This window comes from Zea mays, chromosome 2 (assembly GCF_902167145.1).
Source record: "Zea mays cultivar B73 chromosome 2, Zm-B73-REFERENCE-NAM-5.0, whole genome shotgun sequence".
NCBI classification, from domain to species: Eukaryota; Viridiplantae; Streptophyta; class Magnoliopsida; order Poales; family Poaceae; genus Zea; species Zea mays.
In genome coordinates this window covers 161,796,700-161,815,782 of record NC_050097.1, presented here as the reverse complement: position 1 = coordinate 161,815,782, position 19,083 = coordinate 161,796,700, and the positions used below count along the sequence as shown (strand labels likewise).

Genomic DNA, 19,083 nt, shown 5'->3' with positions numbered 1-19,083 from the left:
AAGACATCGCCGGCGACGATGAACAGACCCCAGTCGCGGCGGCGCCATTGATGGGGCACGGTGGTACGAAGAAACTATCACCCGAACTTGACTCAAATCATTGATAAACGACACATAGCTAGAGGCGAATGACTGGGTAAACTTCTTACCGATCTTGCCGCAGAGTTGGACGCTGGCCACGGCGAGCGGTGTTCTGCGGCGGATTCATGGCATCGCTGCGCGACGGCGAGAAATTCCACGTATCCCAGCGAGCCTCCCCGACCACCTGCATCCGCCGAGTCCACCGCACCGGTGAGATCCCAAGTCAGCGGTGGCGGCATCGCCCTTTCCCCCGAGCGCGCGGAGCGATGGCGGCCGAGGCTATGCAGCGAGGAGAATGAGGGGGAGACGGCTTGGCCCAACACCTTTTTATGCGCGCGAGTCCGTTTGGGGGAGAAGTGACGCCAGCTGCGCCCACAACCGAGTCTGGTTCAACGGCCCCGCGCGGATTCAAGGGAGGTCAACGAACGAACTCCCGCGGATGCGGGGAATTTTGTTGAGGCAGCGCCGTGCGCGAGGTCGGTTGCAAGGGGAAAGACCCAGCTGACGAGCGGGTCCCGCCAAGCAGTGAATCGAGTGGTCACAAGCACGGAGCGGGGAATTGGCTGACTGGTGGGGCCAATCGCGCGCAGCTACGACGGGTATCAGGCTCATGGCGGCCGCATTCTGTTGAGCCCGCGGGAGGTGGGAGAACGAAGACGGCGCTGACCCGGGTCCCACGTGGAAGTGGCTAGGGGGGCACGAAGTGGGCCGGCGGGTTGAAGAGTGGAGGTGGGCCGCGACGAAGAGAGTTTTGGCCCACGCATGTGAAGCTTTCCCTTTTTTTTCTTATTTCTTTTGTCTTCTTTCAATTAAAATTCAAATCTGCTTTGGTTTTAAACCTAAATTAAAATGCAAAATTCAAAGATCCAGTATGAAATGCAACAATTTTATATGAATTACTTTATTTACCTACTTAGGCTAATATTTCCAATATGCATCACACGAAAATAATATCAGTATGAGATGCACATTTCTCAAGTTATTTATTGGTTACTTGAATAATTCGAGACTATCACTTGAATATGTAAAAGGAAAGGAGCAGTTAAATATCCAATGATTCTAAAATTCTTAAAATGAGATTTTGAGGTGTTACAAAGAGACTGACCATCATGTAGATGAAGATGGAGGAAGTTCATGTGATGTTGAGATAATCGAGACTCCTTGTGAGTTACCTATATCGTTAAATGCATCATCCCAGGTTCAACCATTTATATCGTCATGTGCTCTGCCCGCTACATTAACATCAACAAACACACAAGAACTGATGAGTGCATTATGCACATACATCATGGAGATAGACGACGCCGAATATTTGGAGTAAGTTAATGTTTATTATAGATATGATAAATATTCAACATCTATGATCTTTCTTTAACTATGAAAACAAATATTTATTTAATAGGAAACATTGGATTCAGAGCACCAAGCCTTATCCAATTTCTTTAAGCCTTCAACAGCTTAAAAATATATTGGATGTAAATAAACCGATGGATAAGGATTGCTTCAACATAGCTGTTCGGATGATCGCATACAGTGATGCCTTGTTCTTGTTGGAAAACAAATATCACTACATGGATCTACAGTTCTGTGTATGTTGATTAGTGATTAAACTGTTTTCATATAAATATGATCATTATATTACTATATTTTACTAACATGGCAATAAACAGTCCATAACTAATTATGGTCAAGACCCTCGCCTTCGTGCAAAGCTAGACACCAATGTATTGGCGAATTTATTTGAATGTTGGCCTGACATGGAGTATAATATTTCAGATTGCAGCCAAGTAAGCTATTACTTCTTTATATTTTTTGTAATCTTTAATTTTGTTCTCTTAAGATGTTTGTTTAACTTGCAGATTCTATTGCCCTTTTGTTTCTTGGGTCACTTCAGTTTATATGTATTTAACATGAACACCAGAAGCATCTATATAATGGACTCCATGCCTCTACCATCATGGTTTAAGGGTAACGATCCAAGCATGCATTATATTCACAAAATACATAATATTGCCAATAATATGAATGTTGCCATGGAATTGGCTAATTCTACATGGAAGGACGATATTTATATGTGGCGTCGTATAGTACCATCATGGGTTCCAAAAACATTAAACTGGTAATTTCTTATACCTTAAAGACAACTAAATAATTTTGGCTATATATACATAAGAACAAGTTATTTTAATTTGTAGGGATTTATCAGGCTTTCTTGTTATCAATTTTATGCACTCGTGGAATGGTAAAAGGTTACCCTGCATTTCCACTGTGAGTAACTGTGTAGTTCTAATCCTTGGTTAATATTATTTTTCTATAACTAATTGTCTTTACTGAATTTAATGTTGTCTTATATCGAATGTATAGACTTCAAGTGTACTGAGGACCAAATTCTTGGTAGAGTTGATGAAGTACCAGGAGAATGAATGTAATGACAATATTCCAGAAGAAATACAAAAGATTATTAAGCGCATCAGTGTTTAGTTGGCTTTAGATATATGTGATTTTATTTGTAAATACTCGAGTTTACGATAAAAACAAAGATTTAGAATTTTTGCTCACTTGTTATTCCCGTCCCTTTAGTATGAATTTTAATGTATATTCACGTTTGATTGTAAATTGATTTGTATATTTTATAAGATTGTGATCTATAATATGTGTTACTTGTTTTTATATAATCATTGTGCATGAATAATTTGCGTGCCGTCGCAACGCACGGGCACTTGACTAGTTTACTCTTAAATACGGGTATGTCATTTAGTAATACTGATTGGCACGGTAACAAACACGCCTAAATCTCTACTAACTATTAAGGGGGCAGTGTAGACTGCCCCCGCTCCCGCAACTCCCGCTCCCGCAATGCCCAGCCAACGAAACCCCCGCTCCCGCACGCCCGCGCAACTACCTCCCGCGCGCGCCGCTGACCTCGCTTCCGCAATGGCCTCCCGAACGCCCCGCCGTCCTCCGCTACCTAAACGCTCCACCATCCTGGTACCGATGTTCGGCGACTCCGACGGATCTAAGGACACCAGCGCCGCCGTGCCAGGGTCCAACCCGTCGGAGCCGCCCTTCCCCAGCCGGGAGCTCACGCTCAGCAGCTACCTTTGCGACAAGGCGCTGCCCGCCGCGGCGGGGCCATCCTCGTCGCCCAACCCCGAGGCGGCGGCTGGCCCGGCCGAAGAGGCCGCGGCCAACGCCAAGCTGTGCGTCGAGCGGGATATGCTCCACCTCACCGCGCCCAAGCGCGGGGATCCGCCCGGCGATGACTCCTCCGTGGTAGGGGGTAAGAAGCCCCGCCTAGAGTCACTCTAGCTCTCGCTCTCCCTCTCCATCGACGCGCCCGCGCCGCCGCCAGCCTCCCAGCAGCCGTCCTCCTCCCTGCTGCCTCAGTCGCAGCTCGCGTCATTCCTCCAGGTCGATGGAGATCTGCGGTGCGTGAGCGCTGCGGCCGCCTCCGCGCGCAGTGCCTGCCGCGCCCGCGCCGCCCCGAGGCGGATCTACAGCGCCAACACGGGGCGCACCCGGAGCATCAACTCCGACGACCTGTCGTATTCCTACTCGGTGTTCTCGCACAACCCGAGCTGCTCCCTCACGCACAACTCCACCGACATCTACACCGCCGGGGAGGGCACGAACGGCTCCGTCCACAGCCGGTTCAACTTCCGCCCCATGGGTGACGGCAGCGTCGCCTTCGCCTCAGCGCAGCTCAAGGAGGGCACTGCGTCCTTCTTCCCCATGGAGCTCCCCGCGAGGGCGGCAGCGGCGCTCAGCGCTAGCGGCAGCTTCGACGGTAGCCGTGGAGGGATGCACTCGTCACGGCCTGATAGGATCTTGCGGGAGATTGTGTCGGACTCCATGCTTGCCATGGCTCAGGTCCTGCAGGATTTCCCCTGCGAAACCCTGGAGGTGCTGCGGGAGACAGTGCGGAGCATGGTTGATGCTCCGGAGAAGAGGGACAAGCTGTCAAGCCTGCCGAGGAAGCTGGAGCGTCGCTCGGACCTGACCGCGGAGGTATTGGGGCGGGCAAACAAGACGCAGCTGGAGATCCTGGTGGCCATCAAGACCGGCATGGCCACTTTTGTAACTGGTAAGGGCCGAGTTTCGGTCAGCGAGCTTGTGGAGATGTTTCTAAAGACACGGTGCCGCAACATGAACTGCAAGAGTGCCGTCCCTGTGGACGATTGTGAGTGTAAGATTTGCTCCACCAAGAAAGGGTTCTGCAGTGCATGTATGTGCCCGGTGTGCCAGAAGTTTGATTGTGCTGCAAATACATGCAGCTGGGTTGGATGTGATGTCTGCTCCCATTGGTGCCATGCTGCATGCGCGCTAGAGAAGAACTTGATAAGGCCAGGGCCAACATTGAAGGGGGCGATGGGCACAACCGAGATGCAGTTCCAGTGCCTCGGCTGCAATCATGCTTCTGAGATGTTTGGGTTTGTTAAGGAGGTGTTTAATTGCTGTGCGGAGAACTAGAGTGCTGAGATGCAGATGAAGGAGCTAGACTTTGTTAGGAAGATATTTGCTGCTAATGAGGATTTCGAGGGGAAGGGGCTTCATGCCAAGGCAGAAGAGGTCTTCAGCATGCTTGTAAAGAAAACCATTTCCCCTTCTGATGCTACGAACACCATGCTACAATTCTTTAAATGTGAGATCTCTCTTCCTCCTCTACATTCTAGCATGTCTTATTACAAGCTTCAGTTGTCTAAATGTGTTGCTTGCTTTGGTATTTCTGCTGGCACAATAATGTACGGATTTTACATTTTCGAACTTGTTAGTCATAGGTTCTTAATCAACTATATCAGTTAAATGCTAAGTTGGTAACGGTGATTTCATGAGATTTTTTAATGGGACTTCAGTCACATTTCTTTATATATTTCCTTCTACCAATGTGCTCTGTCAGTCGCATTCATTTAATCAGATGTCATTTGTTTGTCGAGTTACTTATCCTTCTGTCTGGTGCAATTGCTGATACAATTCTTATCTAAAGTTGTGATGTTTAACGCTGTTGTACGGTAACGTTGTTGCCAAAAGCAATGAATTCTTTAATTTAGAACATCTCTATCATAATTTGAGAACCGGGTAATATTCTTCTAAGTGTTTTGGATTTAGAAGTTCAGTGTCTAAAGTTCATAGAAATAAGCTGATAACACATTTCTACTAATGATCTTTTAATTTTCGTTAGTCCAAATACCTTCTTAATTGAAATATATATGGATGAACTAAACCATGGCGGGCTTATTAGGAGCTTTGAGGCCCTCTGATTTTCCTCCATGTTCTCATCTTTTATGCTGAGCTGCTCCCTCACGCACAACTCCACCGACATCTACGCCGCCGGGGAGGGCACGAACGGCTCCGTCCACAACCGGTTCAACTTCCACCCCATGGGTGACGGCAGCGTCGCCTTCGCCCTGGCGTAGCTCAAGGAGGGCACCGCTTCCTTCTTCCCCACGGAGCTCCCCGCGAGGGCGGCAGCTTCGCTCAGCGCTGGCGACAGCTTTGACGGCAGCCATGGAGGGATGCACTCGTCACGGCTTGATAGGATCTTGCGGGAGATCGTGTCGGACTCCGTGCCTGCCATGGCTCAGGTCCTGTAGGATTTCCCTAGCGAAACCCTGGAGGTGCTGCGGGAGGTACTGAACCTTGGCTCTGATCAGAATGGAACGATAGTTTTAGGGTCCAAATTCTTTAGGGTTGAACATTGAAAAATCTATTTCTCTCATGCTGAATAGTGGCCTGCTTATTACATTTGGCTCACGTGTTGTTATATCAAGCTATCTTTTTTATTAGGCTATTGATTCAAAATTGTAGTTTTTAAGTTTTCTTTGCTTCAATAAACCTGATTTGTGCTGTATAGGCAAGCAATTCTTCTAGATTTCAGGTTGGAAGAATGTTATGTTTATTGTATTCATTTTTGGCCGTTAGAAAAGCACCAGAGAACTGATCAAGAGCTGAAGAAGGGGGTTCTGAAGCTTGAATTTTGCCTTCAAGAATCTCAGTCTCAGATGCAAAAATTAAATAGGTATGCTCCTTCTGGTTCCATAAGGATATCAGTTTCATTTCATGTTATAGTTGTTTGATAGCATATTCTCCTTCCAGTTCCATAATTGTTGTCATTTTCTCTGTTGGTTGCACTACAAAAGTGTAGCTCAACTTCCATTTGTAAAGTGGTGCATTTGCATAACTTTAAAGGACCATGACTTGAGCATTTGTGCGAGTTTTTTTCCTAAACATGAGATGTTATTAAAAAGTTCTAAACTTAATAATGGCCTTAGATACAGATGATCAGTCATTAAAAAACAAAACGTGCATATGAACACACACCTTTTGAAAATAGCAACAACATTAGATAGTGAAGACACGTTTAGCTAAATTGCACCTTCCCATATGCTCTCACGTATCATAGGGATACTGGCTACATGATCCTGATGAACAGAGTCAGGATTAGAGGCATTATCAGTCGTCGTTTTCTTGTCTTCACCTTTGCCATGGGAGGGGGAGGATTTATTCAGCTCTCCTTCATGTGGTTCAGTAAGATCCGAATTTGGAACCACCGTATCCCTGGTGACTCTAGCTTAGGCTCGTTGTTAACCTGTGCAAATTTCTATGGTGTAGATGCATTATCCTCTGTCTCTGGAAGGTCCTCAGGCTCCATGGTGGCGTCAGGTTCCTCAGAGTCATTGACATCTTCTTGAGGAGTCCCAACTGAGAGATCAACAAAAGGTGGCTCGGAATCTAAGCCCTGCATGAATTCATCTAAAGAAGGGATCGGTGGGAGATTTACAGTGTCTGTCATGTCATCCAAAATAAGTTCCTGCATGAGATCAGCTTTCTCCAAGTGGTTTTCGTCTTGATCTTCCAAGCAAATTCGAGCGAGGGCAACAAACACGAAATCAAGGTCCCCTAACAAATAATGGCAATGGCAGGTACAGTACTGGCAGAGGGACCTTGGAATTCTATGCAATTTGTTCGTTCTATTGCCATTTTAATCTCACCGAGTTCTCTGTAATTTATCAGTGATGAGCATCAGCAGACTCAAGGTCCTGCAGACCAGCATGGACAGTAATGACAGGTACGGTCGGAAGCACGTAAGTACTATCTTTTATCTAAATATATATACACTCTGCAAATTATTGGAACTAGCAACTTGCTCGCGCTTCGCGCGAGTTTTTTAACAGTATATTTAAACAATTTATTTGACATATATAAACAGTACACAAAGTAATAATATAGTTTTTCTATAAGCAATATATAGATCTATTAATATACATGGAAGCACGTACAGAGTATAGAAGTTTATGCTTAGAAATTTGTAGAGTTTTTAAAATAGATTAGGTGGTTGTGGTGAATATAACGTTCTGACTTGATGTGTTCAACTTTTTTATTATTATGCAACAAAATAATATCTTGTCGTGTAAGTACTTATGCAAAAAATGTCATGATGTGACCTATAATCTGGCCCTGTCTTTTGCTACTGAGAGGACACTGATACTTGATAGAGGAGTCTGGTAATATTTTATAGCAAGCACAAAAGTTGCAGTTAGGGATCTAAATTGATAATAGTTTCAATTCAGGCAGTATACATCACTTCCCTGGCTGGCATCTGACAAAAATATGACATTGATGCAATGACAAATTCCAATAGCATAGATGAGGGAATACAGTTTGAGGAGTGAAGTGATGCAACTGAAACAAAACTAAGAAAAGTAATAGAAGGAAGATAGTAGATAGATGGGGTGAAATATGCTGCCAAGCCGTTTGTTCAACTGAGTGAGGTAACAACATGAATATATTTGCAGCGTTGAGAAGTTGGAATGTACAAATGTTGGATACAAAACAGATTACAATGGGTCTTAGTTGTCCCAAAAGAACTGTGCGCTAAAAGAAAGTTTTCAAGGACTTCGTGAACCAAGCGCATTTCTTGACTTGTATAGCCATAGAGGTCAGACCAAGGAAAGCCGTGGATTTGTTCACATCTCAGGGACCTTGACTTGTCCAAAGACAACCTGCAGACCAAGGAAAGTAAAACCCAAGGAATTTACATTTGTATAGCAATAGAGATCAGCGTGAAGAACATGTTACCTTCCTTCCATTCTAATTTTCTGTGATATTCAGAAAGTATTTGGCAACACGACCTCATGCTTTCACTTTAATATCTGGTATCCGTTTAATTACTCCTGCATATATCTCTTGAACGGTTCTGATGCCTTAGAGAACCTTTCTATAAATCTTCTCGAGCTTTACTTGGAGTTTCTTTCTATAAGCAGATTCTAATTTAGTTTTTTTGTCTTATTTAAATTACAGCAAGGAATTGCCAACAGGGTTGTTGGGGAAACACATATCCTCTATAAATCTAGAATCTTGAAACAGTTATTTTATAAATTTTCAGTAAATATATTTTCCATGAGATGCATACCTTCCATTTTGGAATAGTGTGAACATCTCTTTTGCACATTTTATGTTATTCGCCTCACTTATATCCTATAATACAAATAGTAATATCTTAATTATGCATGATTTAATTATATGGTGCATGAAAAAAGAATGGAACGAACAACAACATCGATGATGTGTTAACTAAACAAATAAGGTACTCTTAACGTTATTCGAATGGGAGAAAAACACAGGAATCGAAAAGAAAGGAACCAATCGCCTACAATGTTGGTGAGATAAGGAAGTAAGCAGATGGTGGCACGGCTCGGCGGAGACAACGATGGTTCCTCCATTTTCCCTTTTACCACTGTGGCGCGCTTTCGTCTCCCGTCTGGAAGATTCTTGTGGCATCAGGATGGACCGCACACTGCAGCCTTATGCAAAGGAGGTACTGTACACGCATGTGCGAGTTGCACTCAGAAGACGTGGATATGAGATCGATCGACTGAAAATAATGGTGAAGATGTGGACCATGTGGGAGGCGAGATTCCCTCCTCGCTCTATTATAAAGAATTGCAGTATGCAATTCAATGACATTTTACTTGTAATTTTTTATCGTATTGATTTTATTGTTATTTGTTAGTGATGAGCAGCAGCAACAAACCCACGGTCTGCAAACTAGGGGGTTAAGTTTTGGGTTGTTTATGTAGGGTACATAGAAGCAGAAAGGAAAAGGTTTATGTCTTTTACTTAGATGTCATTAATTTAGAGCACTCCTTTTCTTGCTCTATCCATTTCTTGTTTGTAATTTTCGTCGGGCTTCGGCAAAAAAACTGACAAACGAGTTGTGCTCCCACTTCTAATCTCTTATTCAATGTGAAATGGAATTATTCCTTTTGTTTTGCTTGTATGCAGTTAGCAGCTTCTGATTGTAGAAATTGTCATTCCTTGTACTCAAATCACACCAAGCATTCCATGTATTTGAAGGAAGGGGAGCTGGCTACCTCTTCTAGAGAGACAAGCAGTAGGCGATGGATTGCTGCTAGCAAGTTTTCTAAGTTCATGATGTCAGAGTATATTCCTTAAAAAGTGACTTACTCTGGCACGTACCTTACTATATCTTTTAAGGTATGAAAACATCTACTTTTAGTGATGCTAACAAAAGTATAGAATAATAATTAGTATTTTTGCATATCAATGTATCTTATCATATTGATTCCATAGCAACAGATGAATATACACCTATATTTTTTAAGGTATGTAAACATCTACTTTTAGTGATACTAACAAAAATATAGAATAATAATTAGTGTTTTTGTATATTAATGTATGGGTAGGATCACAAATAAATTACGAAACCTTTTCCTATAATATTATAACACAATTGTACATTAGTTATCGTGATATTTTATCTTCCCGTTACAACGCACGGCCATCCACCTAGTACAATTGAAAGAAAATAATAAAAAAGAACACCCTCACCGTGGGGGGGACCCGGCCCGGGGACTCCAACTGTCCAACACGGTGCCACCAGGTCACCAACATCCGCGCACAAATCGCGTCGCCTTTCTTTCCTTCCCATTTCCCCGCCACGTCACCCCGCACCCTCCCCACCCAACCCGCCTCACCGGCCCCTAAAATCAGCCCACCTACCGACACGCGGGCCCCACCTCTCCAGTCCCCACAACGTCATCTTGACGGGCAGCCAAGGTGTCGCGGCGGGCCAAGTCGCAGACGCGGAGCCACCGCCATTTTTTTTACTCCCGAAACCAGGCAGGAGGGAGGAGGCGACGACATCGCCATCACACCAGATCACTGAAGAAGAGAGAGGCGCGTCGAGTCTCCCCAAAGAACGAGCTAGTACAAAGTCTCCTCTTCCTTTGACTCCGAATCCCCTAGACCATTGATGGTTGCGGGGGCACCGGAAGGAGCCACTGACGATGGGCCTCTGCTCCTCCTCCACCGCCGCCCGGGCCGCCTCCGACCCCGGCGCCGCAGCCGCGGGTGATGCCGCCGCGGCAAAGAAGGGGCGCGGGATCGTCGCGTGCGGGAAGCGGACCGACTTCGGATACGACAAGGATTTCGAGGTGCGCTACTCGCTTGGGAAGCTTTTGGGCCACGGCCAGTTCGGCTACACCTTTGCCGCCGTCGATCGCGCCTCCACCGAGCGCGTCGCCGTCAAGCGCATCGACAAGAATAAGGTACTGCTATTCGTGCTCTGATCGCCGGTGACCGGGCCTTCATCGTTCCTTTTCTCATTACCTTATCGGCGGAGGAGCGTCTCGTGTTGCTGGCTGGCTGACGGGTGGGCCAGGCCTGAGACCTCATTGTGTAGTTATGCTGTGTCACGCCGCCAGCTGGGCTAGCCTGCAGGTTTTGCTGTTGGTGCTTCTCGTTTATCACGAGTGCGGTAGCTTCGGAAAAGTCACAAGTTGCCAAATGCCAATTGCCTCGGTACACTGCACATGGACAAATCGGCAGAAACAGGAATTTCAAATAAAGACATCTATGCTGACTTGCCCTAAAAAAAAGAAAAGACGTGCTGACTTATTTGGTGTTACTGTACACATCTGCTAATTTGGGCAGTCTTTTCCTTTCCGAGAACACGTAGGAGAGAGCTCCTCATCTTTGGATTAGATTACATAGTGTGGGCAAGTTAGATCTACTGATTAGCGGCCATGGAAGCTACAGAGATCATGAGTTCACCACTGATGGTTTGGTTCTCGTTTTCAGTGTCACGAATTGCGTCTGTATTACAAAACTTATTGATGAGCATATCATGGATCATGGATAATGACAGCTCTTCTTTGGCCTTAAGCAGTTGTGACATAACGGTATTAGGAACATATTTGGTTTTCTGCACTTTTGTCTAAATGAAGGTAACTGATCATTCTTTTTTATCTGTAATGAAATAGGCTGTATAAGAAATATAACACTTCCAAAAATGATCCTTGGCCTCAACGGACACATGTTGGTTTACATTTGTTCCTATGCGCATTCACTATCAGTACATCATAGAGTGTTATTTGTTCATAATATCAAGAAAAGTACAGAACTAACTCATATTTTGAAATATAATCTACAGAATTAACTTGACACAAATGGGCTATTTTCCTTGCAGATGGTCCTTCCTGTTGCTGTTGAAGACGTAAAGAGAGAAGTTAAAATCTTAAAGGCATTACAAGGGCACGAAAATGTTGTACACTTTTACAATGCATTCGAAGATGACAACTATGTTTATATAGTCATGGAGTAAGTTATGGAAAATATCTCATTGTTCTTGTAATCTTTCAAGTTCCATTTATAGGTAGGTTTGTGTGAATATATAACCACCAAGGATTCTGTAGGAAACCTGATCAAATATGACTTAAGAGTGGTCTATAGATGTTTGATTAGCCTTCTGTCAGAAAATTTTCCATTACTTTTATGGATGAGTTATCATAGTAAGGCCCATCAGGGCAGTTGGGAGTTTGAGGACATGAGTTTGTTATGTCATATTCAAAATCTAATAGCATCATATTTTTGGAGAAATTCTACGATAATGCTGGTTTGTAGAGAATTCAGGACAAAAGGGCAGATTATATTTGTTTGCAAGCAATTCTGATGGTTCCTGGCCCTTTTCTCACTGCACAAGCTAATTAAATATCTGACTTCCATTGATTTTGTTCATTTTGTCAGATTATGTGAGGGTGGCGAGCTACTTGATCGGATATTAGCCAAGTAAGAAATATCATAATGCTTAGATGTCTATGACAGCTCTTATCTTACCCTTGTTGCACAAGTGTCGTATTATGTGTTCTCCCTCTGTTAACTTATATGGAGTATGCGCAACAGCGCAAGGTTAAGCTAAGTATTTACCTCTTTTTGTTCAACTAAGTGTTTCTTTTACGTGTCATTTCTCTTTTCAGAGTGGATTCCAGAATATTTCTTGAATTTCTGCTTTTGTTATTTTGATTGTCTGGTAATTTTTTGTACTAGAGCATAAACACAATAGTTTTTCTTATGAAGATAGTATTGTCTAGATACTGAGCCTACTAGATATAGCCATATAGGTTTCGCTATAATTTGATTCGTCTCTGTCTTATATTGACACTGCACAGTGAAGCATGGCAAGAGTCCGTATATGATAAGAAGTTTCTTGATATGTATATCTAGCATTATTGATGTATTGAGATGGGACATCCTAGTCACTTCCATACTTCTTTTAGAAAAGAAGACATCATAGTTTCCTACTCATCTATGCTGTGTTTACACTTTACACTCTTTCTATATAGTGCTGCTGTTCTGATGTATCTAGAAGGCATCTTATGCTGGAATTCATATTTTGTGCCTGAACAGGAAAGATAGTCGTTACAGCGAGAAAGATGCTGCAGTAGTTGTCCGACAGATGCTCAAGGTTGCAGCTGAGTGCCACCTGCATGGTTTGGTTCATCGGGACATGAAACCTGAGGTATACTCTGAAAGTATAAGATAGAATCCTGTCATAAATAGTAGTTGCTAATACCTTTTTATTAAAAGGAGTAGCTAATAATCTTATTGGTGTGTAGAACTTCCTATTCAAATCAAAAAAGGAGGACTCGCCCCTTAAGGCTACAGATTTTGGTCTTTCAGACTTCATAAAACCAGGTGCATGCATGCACATGTTTTTAACTTAATGTTCTGTAGTTTTCCCTGTTTGACTTTTGCAGTATGTGTTAGTTATAGGTTACACTTAACTATTGTTGCTTGCAATCACAGGGAGGCAATTCCGTGACATTGTTGGAAGTGCCTACTACGTAGCACCAGAAGTACTCAAACGCAGGTCAGGGCCAGAATCCGATGTTTGGAGTATAGGTGTTATAACCTATATTTTGCTGTGTGGAAGACGACCATTCTGGGACAAAACAGAAGATGGGATATTTAAAGAGGTTAACATCCTAAGTTATCTCGACTCTGTAATCATTTTTTTACATGTCCAATATTATATGTGGAAGTGCTTTGTTTGCATGTCCCATGCTAATTAATTTTCTTTAGTTCTTCAACGTTGACACATTGCCTTGGTATTATTATCCTAATTGCTAATTTAATATTTTCTGTCCCAAAATATAATCCGTTTTATACTGATCAAACATTCAATTAAGTAACATATGAGTGTAGTTTGCATATATGTCTATATTCATTATCATTTGAATGAATGTGGATGGGAAAAAGGTGAGCTTGAAAGAACTATATTTTGGGACGGAGGGAGTATGAATTAAAAAACTATTCCATGTAAACGTTTATGGTTTAAAGAAGCTGAGCTAGTTCAGTTGACCACCCGGGTAAGTCCTCGTCGATGCAAACTTGTGTGGCTATTTTCTTATTATAAAATGCCACCTAGTTCCTACTATGTTATTATATATAGATTTTAAAAATTATGGTTTATGTTGTCACTTGTCAGATAGGCTAGCTTATATAAAGATAAATATATGGTGTTATATTTTGATGTGTAGTTTATTGTGCAACATAGTAATATTGAATACAAAAACAAGTATTTGTATCTTCACAAAAAATGCATGAGCCCTATTTTATAGAGATACTGGCAAAGTAGGACGGATCGGTCCATTTCATTTTAATACCACAAAAAGTTCCCATGAGCTTTCAAAACCAAGGTATTTGTTTTTCTCTTTCATTTTTCTACATCCAAAGAGGATTGCAAGGGCTCTATTACCCTTCCGCTTTATGACTACACTCGCAGAACTTCTCCCAACATTCCTCTCTGCTGCATTCTGTCAAGTTCTTTTTGGACGGATGGGGTGGTTTTTAGCTGAACAGTGGGAACATTCAGTGGTATATAATAACCAGATATTTTAGTGGTATTTTGTGGAAGGGAAATTTCAACTATTATTGAAGTGAGCACCAACATTCCTATTACATAATAGCAATGCCAAATAAAAAATGGACTTCCAAGGAAGAATTGACAAATGGACTCACACAAATCTATAGGATGAGTATAGGGAATACATGAACACAAATTAGGACGAACGACGTTTTGGGACTACAACTACAAGTGCTCATATGTGTTCACAACAAAAACAAGCTTAAATTCTCTTCTCTTTCTAAACCTGCACAGCCATGGAAAATAAAGAGGTTGTTTGAATCCAAGCATGCATTATTTGATAAATGTTTGTAACAAACAATCCTTGGCGACAGCTCTTGATGTCCAGAAATTCTTGCATGCATGGCTGATATAGGTGGAGAGAATCCTCATCCATCTCTTTTCTCCTAGCCCTAATGCACTAACAAAACAATGAAAACAATCCTAAACATCAGCTTTGCATTGACAAAAGCATGAATATTTATTTTTGTATGCTCAGCTAGTGTCTGCTTGTAGTTATGACTTATCTGATTATACTGTACCGACGTTGCTATTTCTTCACTGCAGGTCTTAAAAAAGAAGCCAGATTTCCGCCGCAAGCCTTGGTCAAACATTACTTCGAGTGCAAAAGATTTTGTACAAAAATTACTAGTTAAGGATCCCCGTGCAAGACTAACTGCTGCACAGGCATTATGTATGTGACTATGATCCATCTTGAAAAATACAAAACCATTAAGGTTTGCTAATATGATTTGTTTCCCTAGTATAACTTTAGTAAGAGTGCCATGATGTAAGCTTGCAACATGACAAGTGAACAGCTGTCAGATGGATCATACTTAAAGGGGAATGCACATTACTAGCAGTCACCTTAGCCCTCAGGGTAGAAACCATACATTTATGGGCACGAGGATTGCACATTTGCACCTCTCCATTTGGTGGTTGTTTAGTTTGACAAAATGATGAGTTTGCAGTATATCCTGTTAACTAATGTGGTAATGCCAATGGCTCTTTGTCTAGCTCTCTCCTGTTTGGGGTAGGGGGGTTTGGTTATTTTTGTTTCACTCCTGGCTTCTTCTTGGATATAAAATATGCAATTTTAGGTAGTCGTGGCTCTCCACAGAAGAAACTTCTTTTTGTCATTTCTCAAAGTTGGGCATATTAGATGACATCATCAAGGGAAACTGCAATCTTTCATAGGTCATTATTAATATCATTGATACATAACTAGGACAACACTAGTATCACTGACTAGAGAGAACCTTTGCTGCTGACCTACTATTATTGGTTATGAGGAATAGGTGTCCTTTCAAGGGAAAAGGAAAAAAGATTGGTGCTTTTATAGACTAAAGTATATCATATTGTTGTCTTCTAAAGTTTCTCAAGGTTTAGTTTTGTGTTTTTCTTCAGCACATGATTGGGTGAGAGAAGGAGGAAAGGCATCTGAAATACCCTTGGATATATCAGTATTACATAATATGCGTCAGTTTGTGAAATACAGTCGTTTCAAGCAATTTGCTTTAAGGGTAAGTTAAAAGTGCCTGAATTTTTTGAAGCTTGGGCATATTTCATGAGATGTTAACATTGATTCAAATGATTTAATACAACTTTTGTAGGCATTAGCATCTACATTAAACTCAGAAGAGATGTCTGATCTTCGTGATCAATTCAATGCCATTGATGTTGACAAAAATGGAACGATTAGTCTTGAGGAACTGAAGCAGGTAAACTATGGTTGGATATCATTGGTACATTGGTTCGCAATTTAACTGTGTTTTTTTTCTAACATCTCACACTGGAATACATAGACTGAGGTTCTCAATTGTAATTTTGTTATTATAGTTTGCAATTATTCGTAACCTAATATTGATGTGGCCATTGTAAAACCAGTGTAGTAGTTTTAAAATTTAACTCCTTCGTTTGTATTTGTATACATATGTATAAACTGGCCATTGTAAAACTGTTTACTTCCAGTAATCACTAAAACCACTACTGGCCTACAGATGAGTTTTTTTTCTCCTCCAAAATTGTTTCAATTTTCCATGCCAGTACTAACTTTGTTATTTTTATCACTAGCAAACAGGTTTCTTCTAAAAGAAGAATACTGTTCTTCTGATTACAGATTGATGCTTTAAATAACCAGTGTTGCAAAATATTTGTTGACTTCTGTGTTACTCCATCTGTTCCATAGAGATGACGTGCAGTCAAAGTTGACCACTTTATCCACCTATACACACGAAAGTGTTTACAGAGCCAGCATTATGTATCTAGAAATTTGAGAAATATTTCTAGTTTTCAGAACAAAAGGCTTATATTGGACTATTTATCCTCTTCTTAATATAATAATACACACCTGCGTGTTCGAGAAAAAAAGGCTTTGCTGTTGTATTTCATGTTTCTCAAAACAAAGAAATAAATTCCGTGGTGATTTTCGATCTCATGAATGACAAATGTTATAAATAATTACATTCTGTGTTTTAGAACCTATTTTCCTGGTCACTGAGTTCATACTCATCAATTATTATGATGTGGTGTCAACACTAACGTGCAGGCTCTTGCAAAGGATGTTCCATGGAGATTAAAGGGTCCACGTGTTTTAGAGATCATTGAAGCGGTATGTTACTTAGGTTTACCTGTATGTCAAGTATTACTACTTTCAGTGTGTGGTGTTTGTTGATGTGTATTTGGGTGTTGCAGTTTTTGCTAGTTTTTAACCCCTCTTTGGACTTGTGTTTGTTTGATTTATGTACTACACTGCATTGTCGCCTTGGGTGGGTTACTATGGTCACTACTTACAAATTCTCAAATCTGTGAACAATATTTAGTCCAAACGAACATTAAAAACATTCATAATTTTCTGAAGAATTCGAAATAGTTTGCCCTGTGCTTGTAAAGGTATCATATACTGAAATCTATGAACACTTTTAATCTTTTTCAACACCGTAATGCATAAAATTAATTATTTCATTGGAGATAAATAAATTGAGTATCTTATATTCCATTATTGAGCAGATTGACAGTAATACAGATGGGCTAGTTGATTTTGAGGAGTTTGTTGCTGCAACACTACACGTGCATCAGCTGGTGGAACATGATACTGAGAAGTGGAAATCATTGTCTCAAGCTGCATTTGATAAATTTGATGTTGACAGAGATGGCTACATCACACCTGATGAACTTAGAATGGTATCTTAAGAAAACTTATTCTTGAAATACTTAACTAAGACTACAAGGACCCAGTTATTCATGACACCTCTCATGTTTCTCACACATAATTAAGTAATAGAAAAAAACTGGACTATTAACGGATTTCAGGCTGGTCGCTGGCTGAGCTCTTGCTCCTTGTTTACAGCATACAGGAATGAAGGGTTCTATTGATCCCCTCCTGGAGGAGGCTGACATTGACAAAGATGGCAAGATAAGCCTAGATGAATTTCGCCGGCTCTTGAAGACTGCAAGCATGAGCGCACGCAATGTACAAACTCCTAGGGGTGTTCGCAAGTCATAGTTTTCTGTTTTTTGTAGTTCACATAACTGAACTAGAGAGCAGCAGCACATGTGATTGGAGAAAGGCTTTTCCATGTAAATTAGACAATCAATAATACACATGAATGGAGGTAATCCGTAGTTGTTCCTTGAAAACGAGCACTGTATTCTTGCTATTGCAATACTATGTTTGGTTTGTTCCCAGCAAGTTCTGCAGTTGAGCTTTCCATGCTCGAAATCGAATGTTGTAAAAATGTTGCACTGCTAGTTCAGTTTAGATTAGGTTTGAGTCAGTTAGAGATAAGATGGGACTATGTAGTTCAGAATTAGGTTTGAGTCAACTAATGATAGGTTATGCCATTTGGGATTGTATCTACAAGGTCCTCTATTAGATTGCTCTGGAGTAAAGTTGTGTTCTTTTTACAGATACGCGGAGATATGTAGCTATTTTGACACCTAGCCCTTCTGCCCGTTTGCTACGGTCTTCAAAACAACTCTCTTCTCCATCTGGTGACCGTGGTCTCTTCCATTCTCACACCTCCTTATTCCTCTCCACAGGTATAAATATCATGCATAGTTGTATTTGAATGATATTCAGATGATTGTATTCAAAGTATTTTTCCTAAACTAAGCAATAGGCATGTCGCCAAACCATATATGCATATGATTAAGACAACAAGTAAAATTACTTTGAAAAAAATATTGGCAGTGTATCAAAAATTAGAGCATTAAGAAGTTTTGAGTCTCTAGTTCAGGCCTTGTTTGTTTCGGATTATAATCTCTCTAGATTATATAATCCAGCGCAAATAATTCAATAGGTAAACAAACACCTTGATTATGAGTTCATATTATATAATCTAAAGCCCAGATTATGATAATTTCATAATCTTCTCAAGAGTACCTTGTTTGAGATTATTTTGGCAAAAGATTCACTACCCATGGTTATGTAAATAGAAATTACAATATATGTCATCCTTATTTTCTCACCTCAAATAAACAAACAAGAATATTATTGTCTTTATGAATAATCTACATTTGTATAATCTATACTACCAAACAACTACATATAGATTATAATATGTCTAGATTATAATCTAGATTATATAATTTAGATTATAATCCAAATTATATAATCTATAAGCTGAAACAAACATGCCCTTAGTAGTTTATGTGGCATGACCATGAACGTTATTGTAGCATACAAATAGGCTACAAGCAAAGAAAACTAAATATGAAAAATATCGATGTAAAAAATACTCTAACAACAAACACACCGCATGGGTCCATTAGAACCAACAGCTGACTTTTTAAAAATA

The 19,083-nt window shown here is 41.1% G+C and overlaps 1 protein-coding gene and 1 pseudogene across 1 annotated transcript; both read left to right on the top strand.

The window, feature by feature from the left end:
• Nucleotides 1–3,075: 3,075 nt before the first annotated feature.
• LOC103649025 (protein TITANIA-like) lies at nucleotides 3,076–4,884 on the top strand (annotated as a pseudogene).
• A 5,284-nt stretch (nucleotides 4,885–10,168) lies between these two features.
• Nucleotides 10,169–17,917, top strand: LOC100284681 (uncharacterized). The gene is made up of 12 exons (NM_001157576.1): nucleotides 10,169–10,649; nucleotides 11,570–11,700; nucleotides 12,127–12,168; nucleotides 12,787–12,898; nucleotides 12,996–13,074; nucleotides 13,186–13,355; nucleotides 14,852–14,978; nucleotides 15,692–15,807; nucleotides 15,898–16,005; nucleotides 16,833–16,895; nucleotides 17,294–17,467; nucleotides 17,634–17,917. The coding sequence occupies exons 1-12, from the start codon at nucleotides 10,389–10,391 to the stop codon at nucleotides 17,787–17,789; spliced, it is 1,539 nt and encodes a 512-aa protein (NP_001151048.1). The 5' UTR covers nucleotides 10,169–10,388; the 3' UTR covers nucleotides 17,790–17,917.
• Nucleotides 17,918–19,083: the final 1,166 nt, after the last annotated feature.

What these genes read in the sequence shown, in the direction of transcription:
- LOC100284681 (NM_001157576.1), top strand. Translation starts at nt 10,389, where the DNA reads ATGGGCCTCTGCTCCTCCTCCACCGCCGCCCGGGCCGCCTCCGACCCC. An exon ending in AACTGCTGCACAGGCATTAT is followed by an intron (nt 14,979 to 15,691) that starts GTATGTGACTAT and finishes GTTTTTCTTCAG; the next exon opens with CACATGATTGGGTGAGAGAA. An exon ending in GTCTTGAGGAACTGAAGCAG is followed by an intron (nt 16,006 to 16,832) that starts GTAAACTATGGT and finishes ACTAACGTGCAG; the next exon opens with GCTCTTGCAAAGGATGTTCC.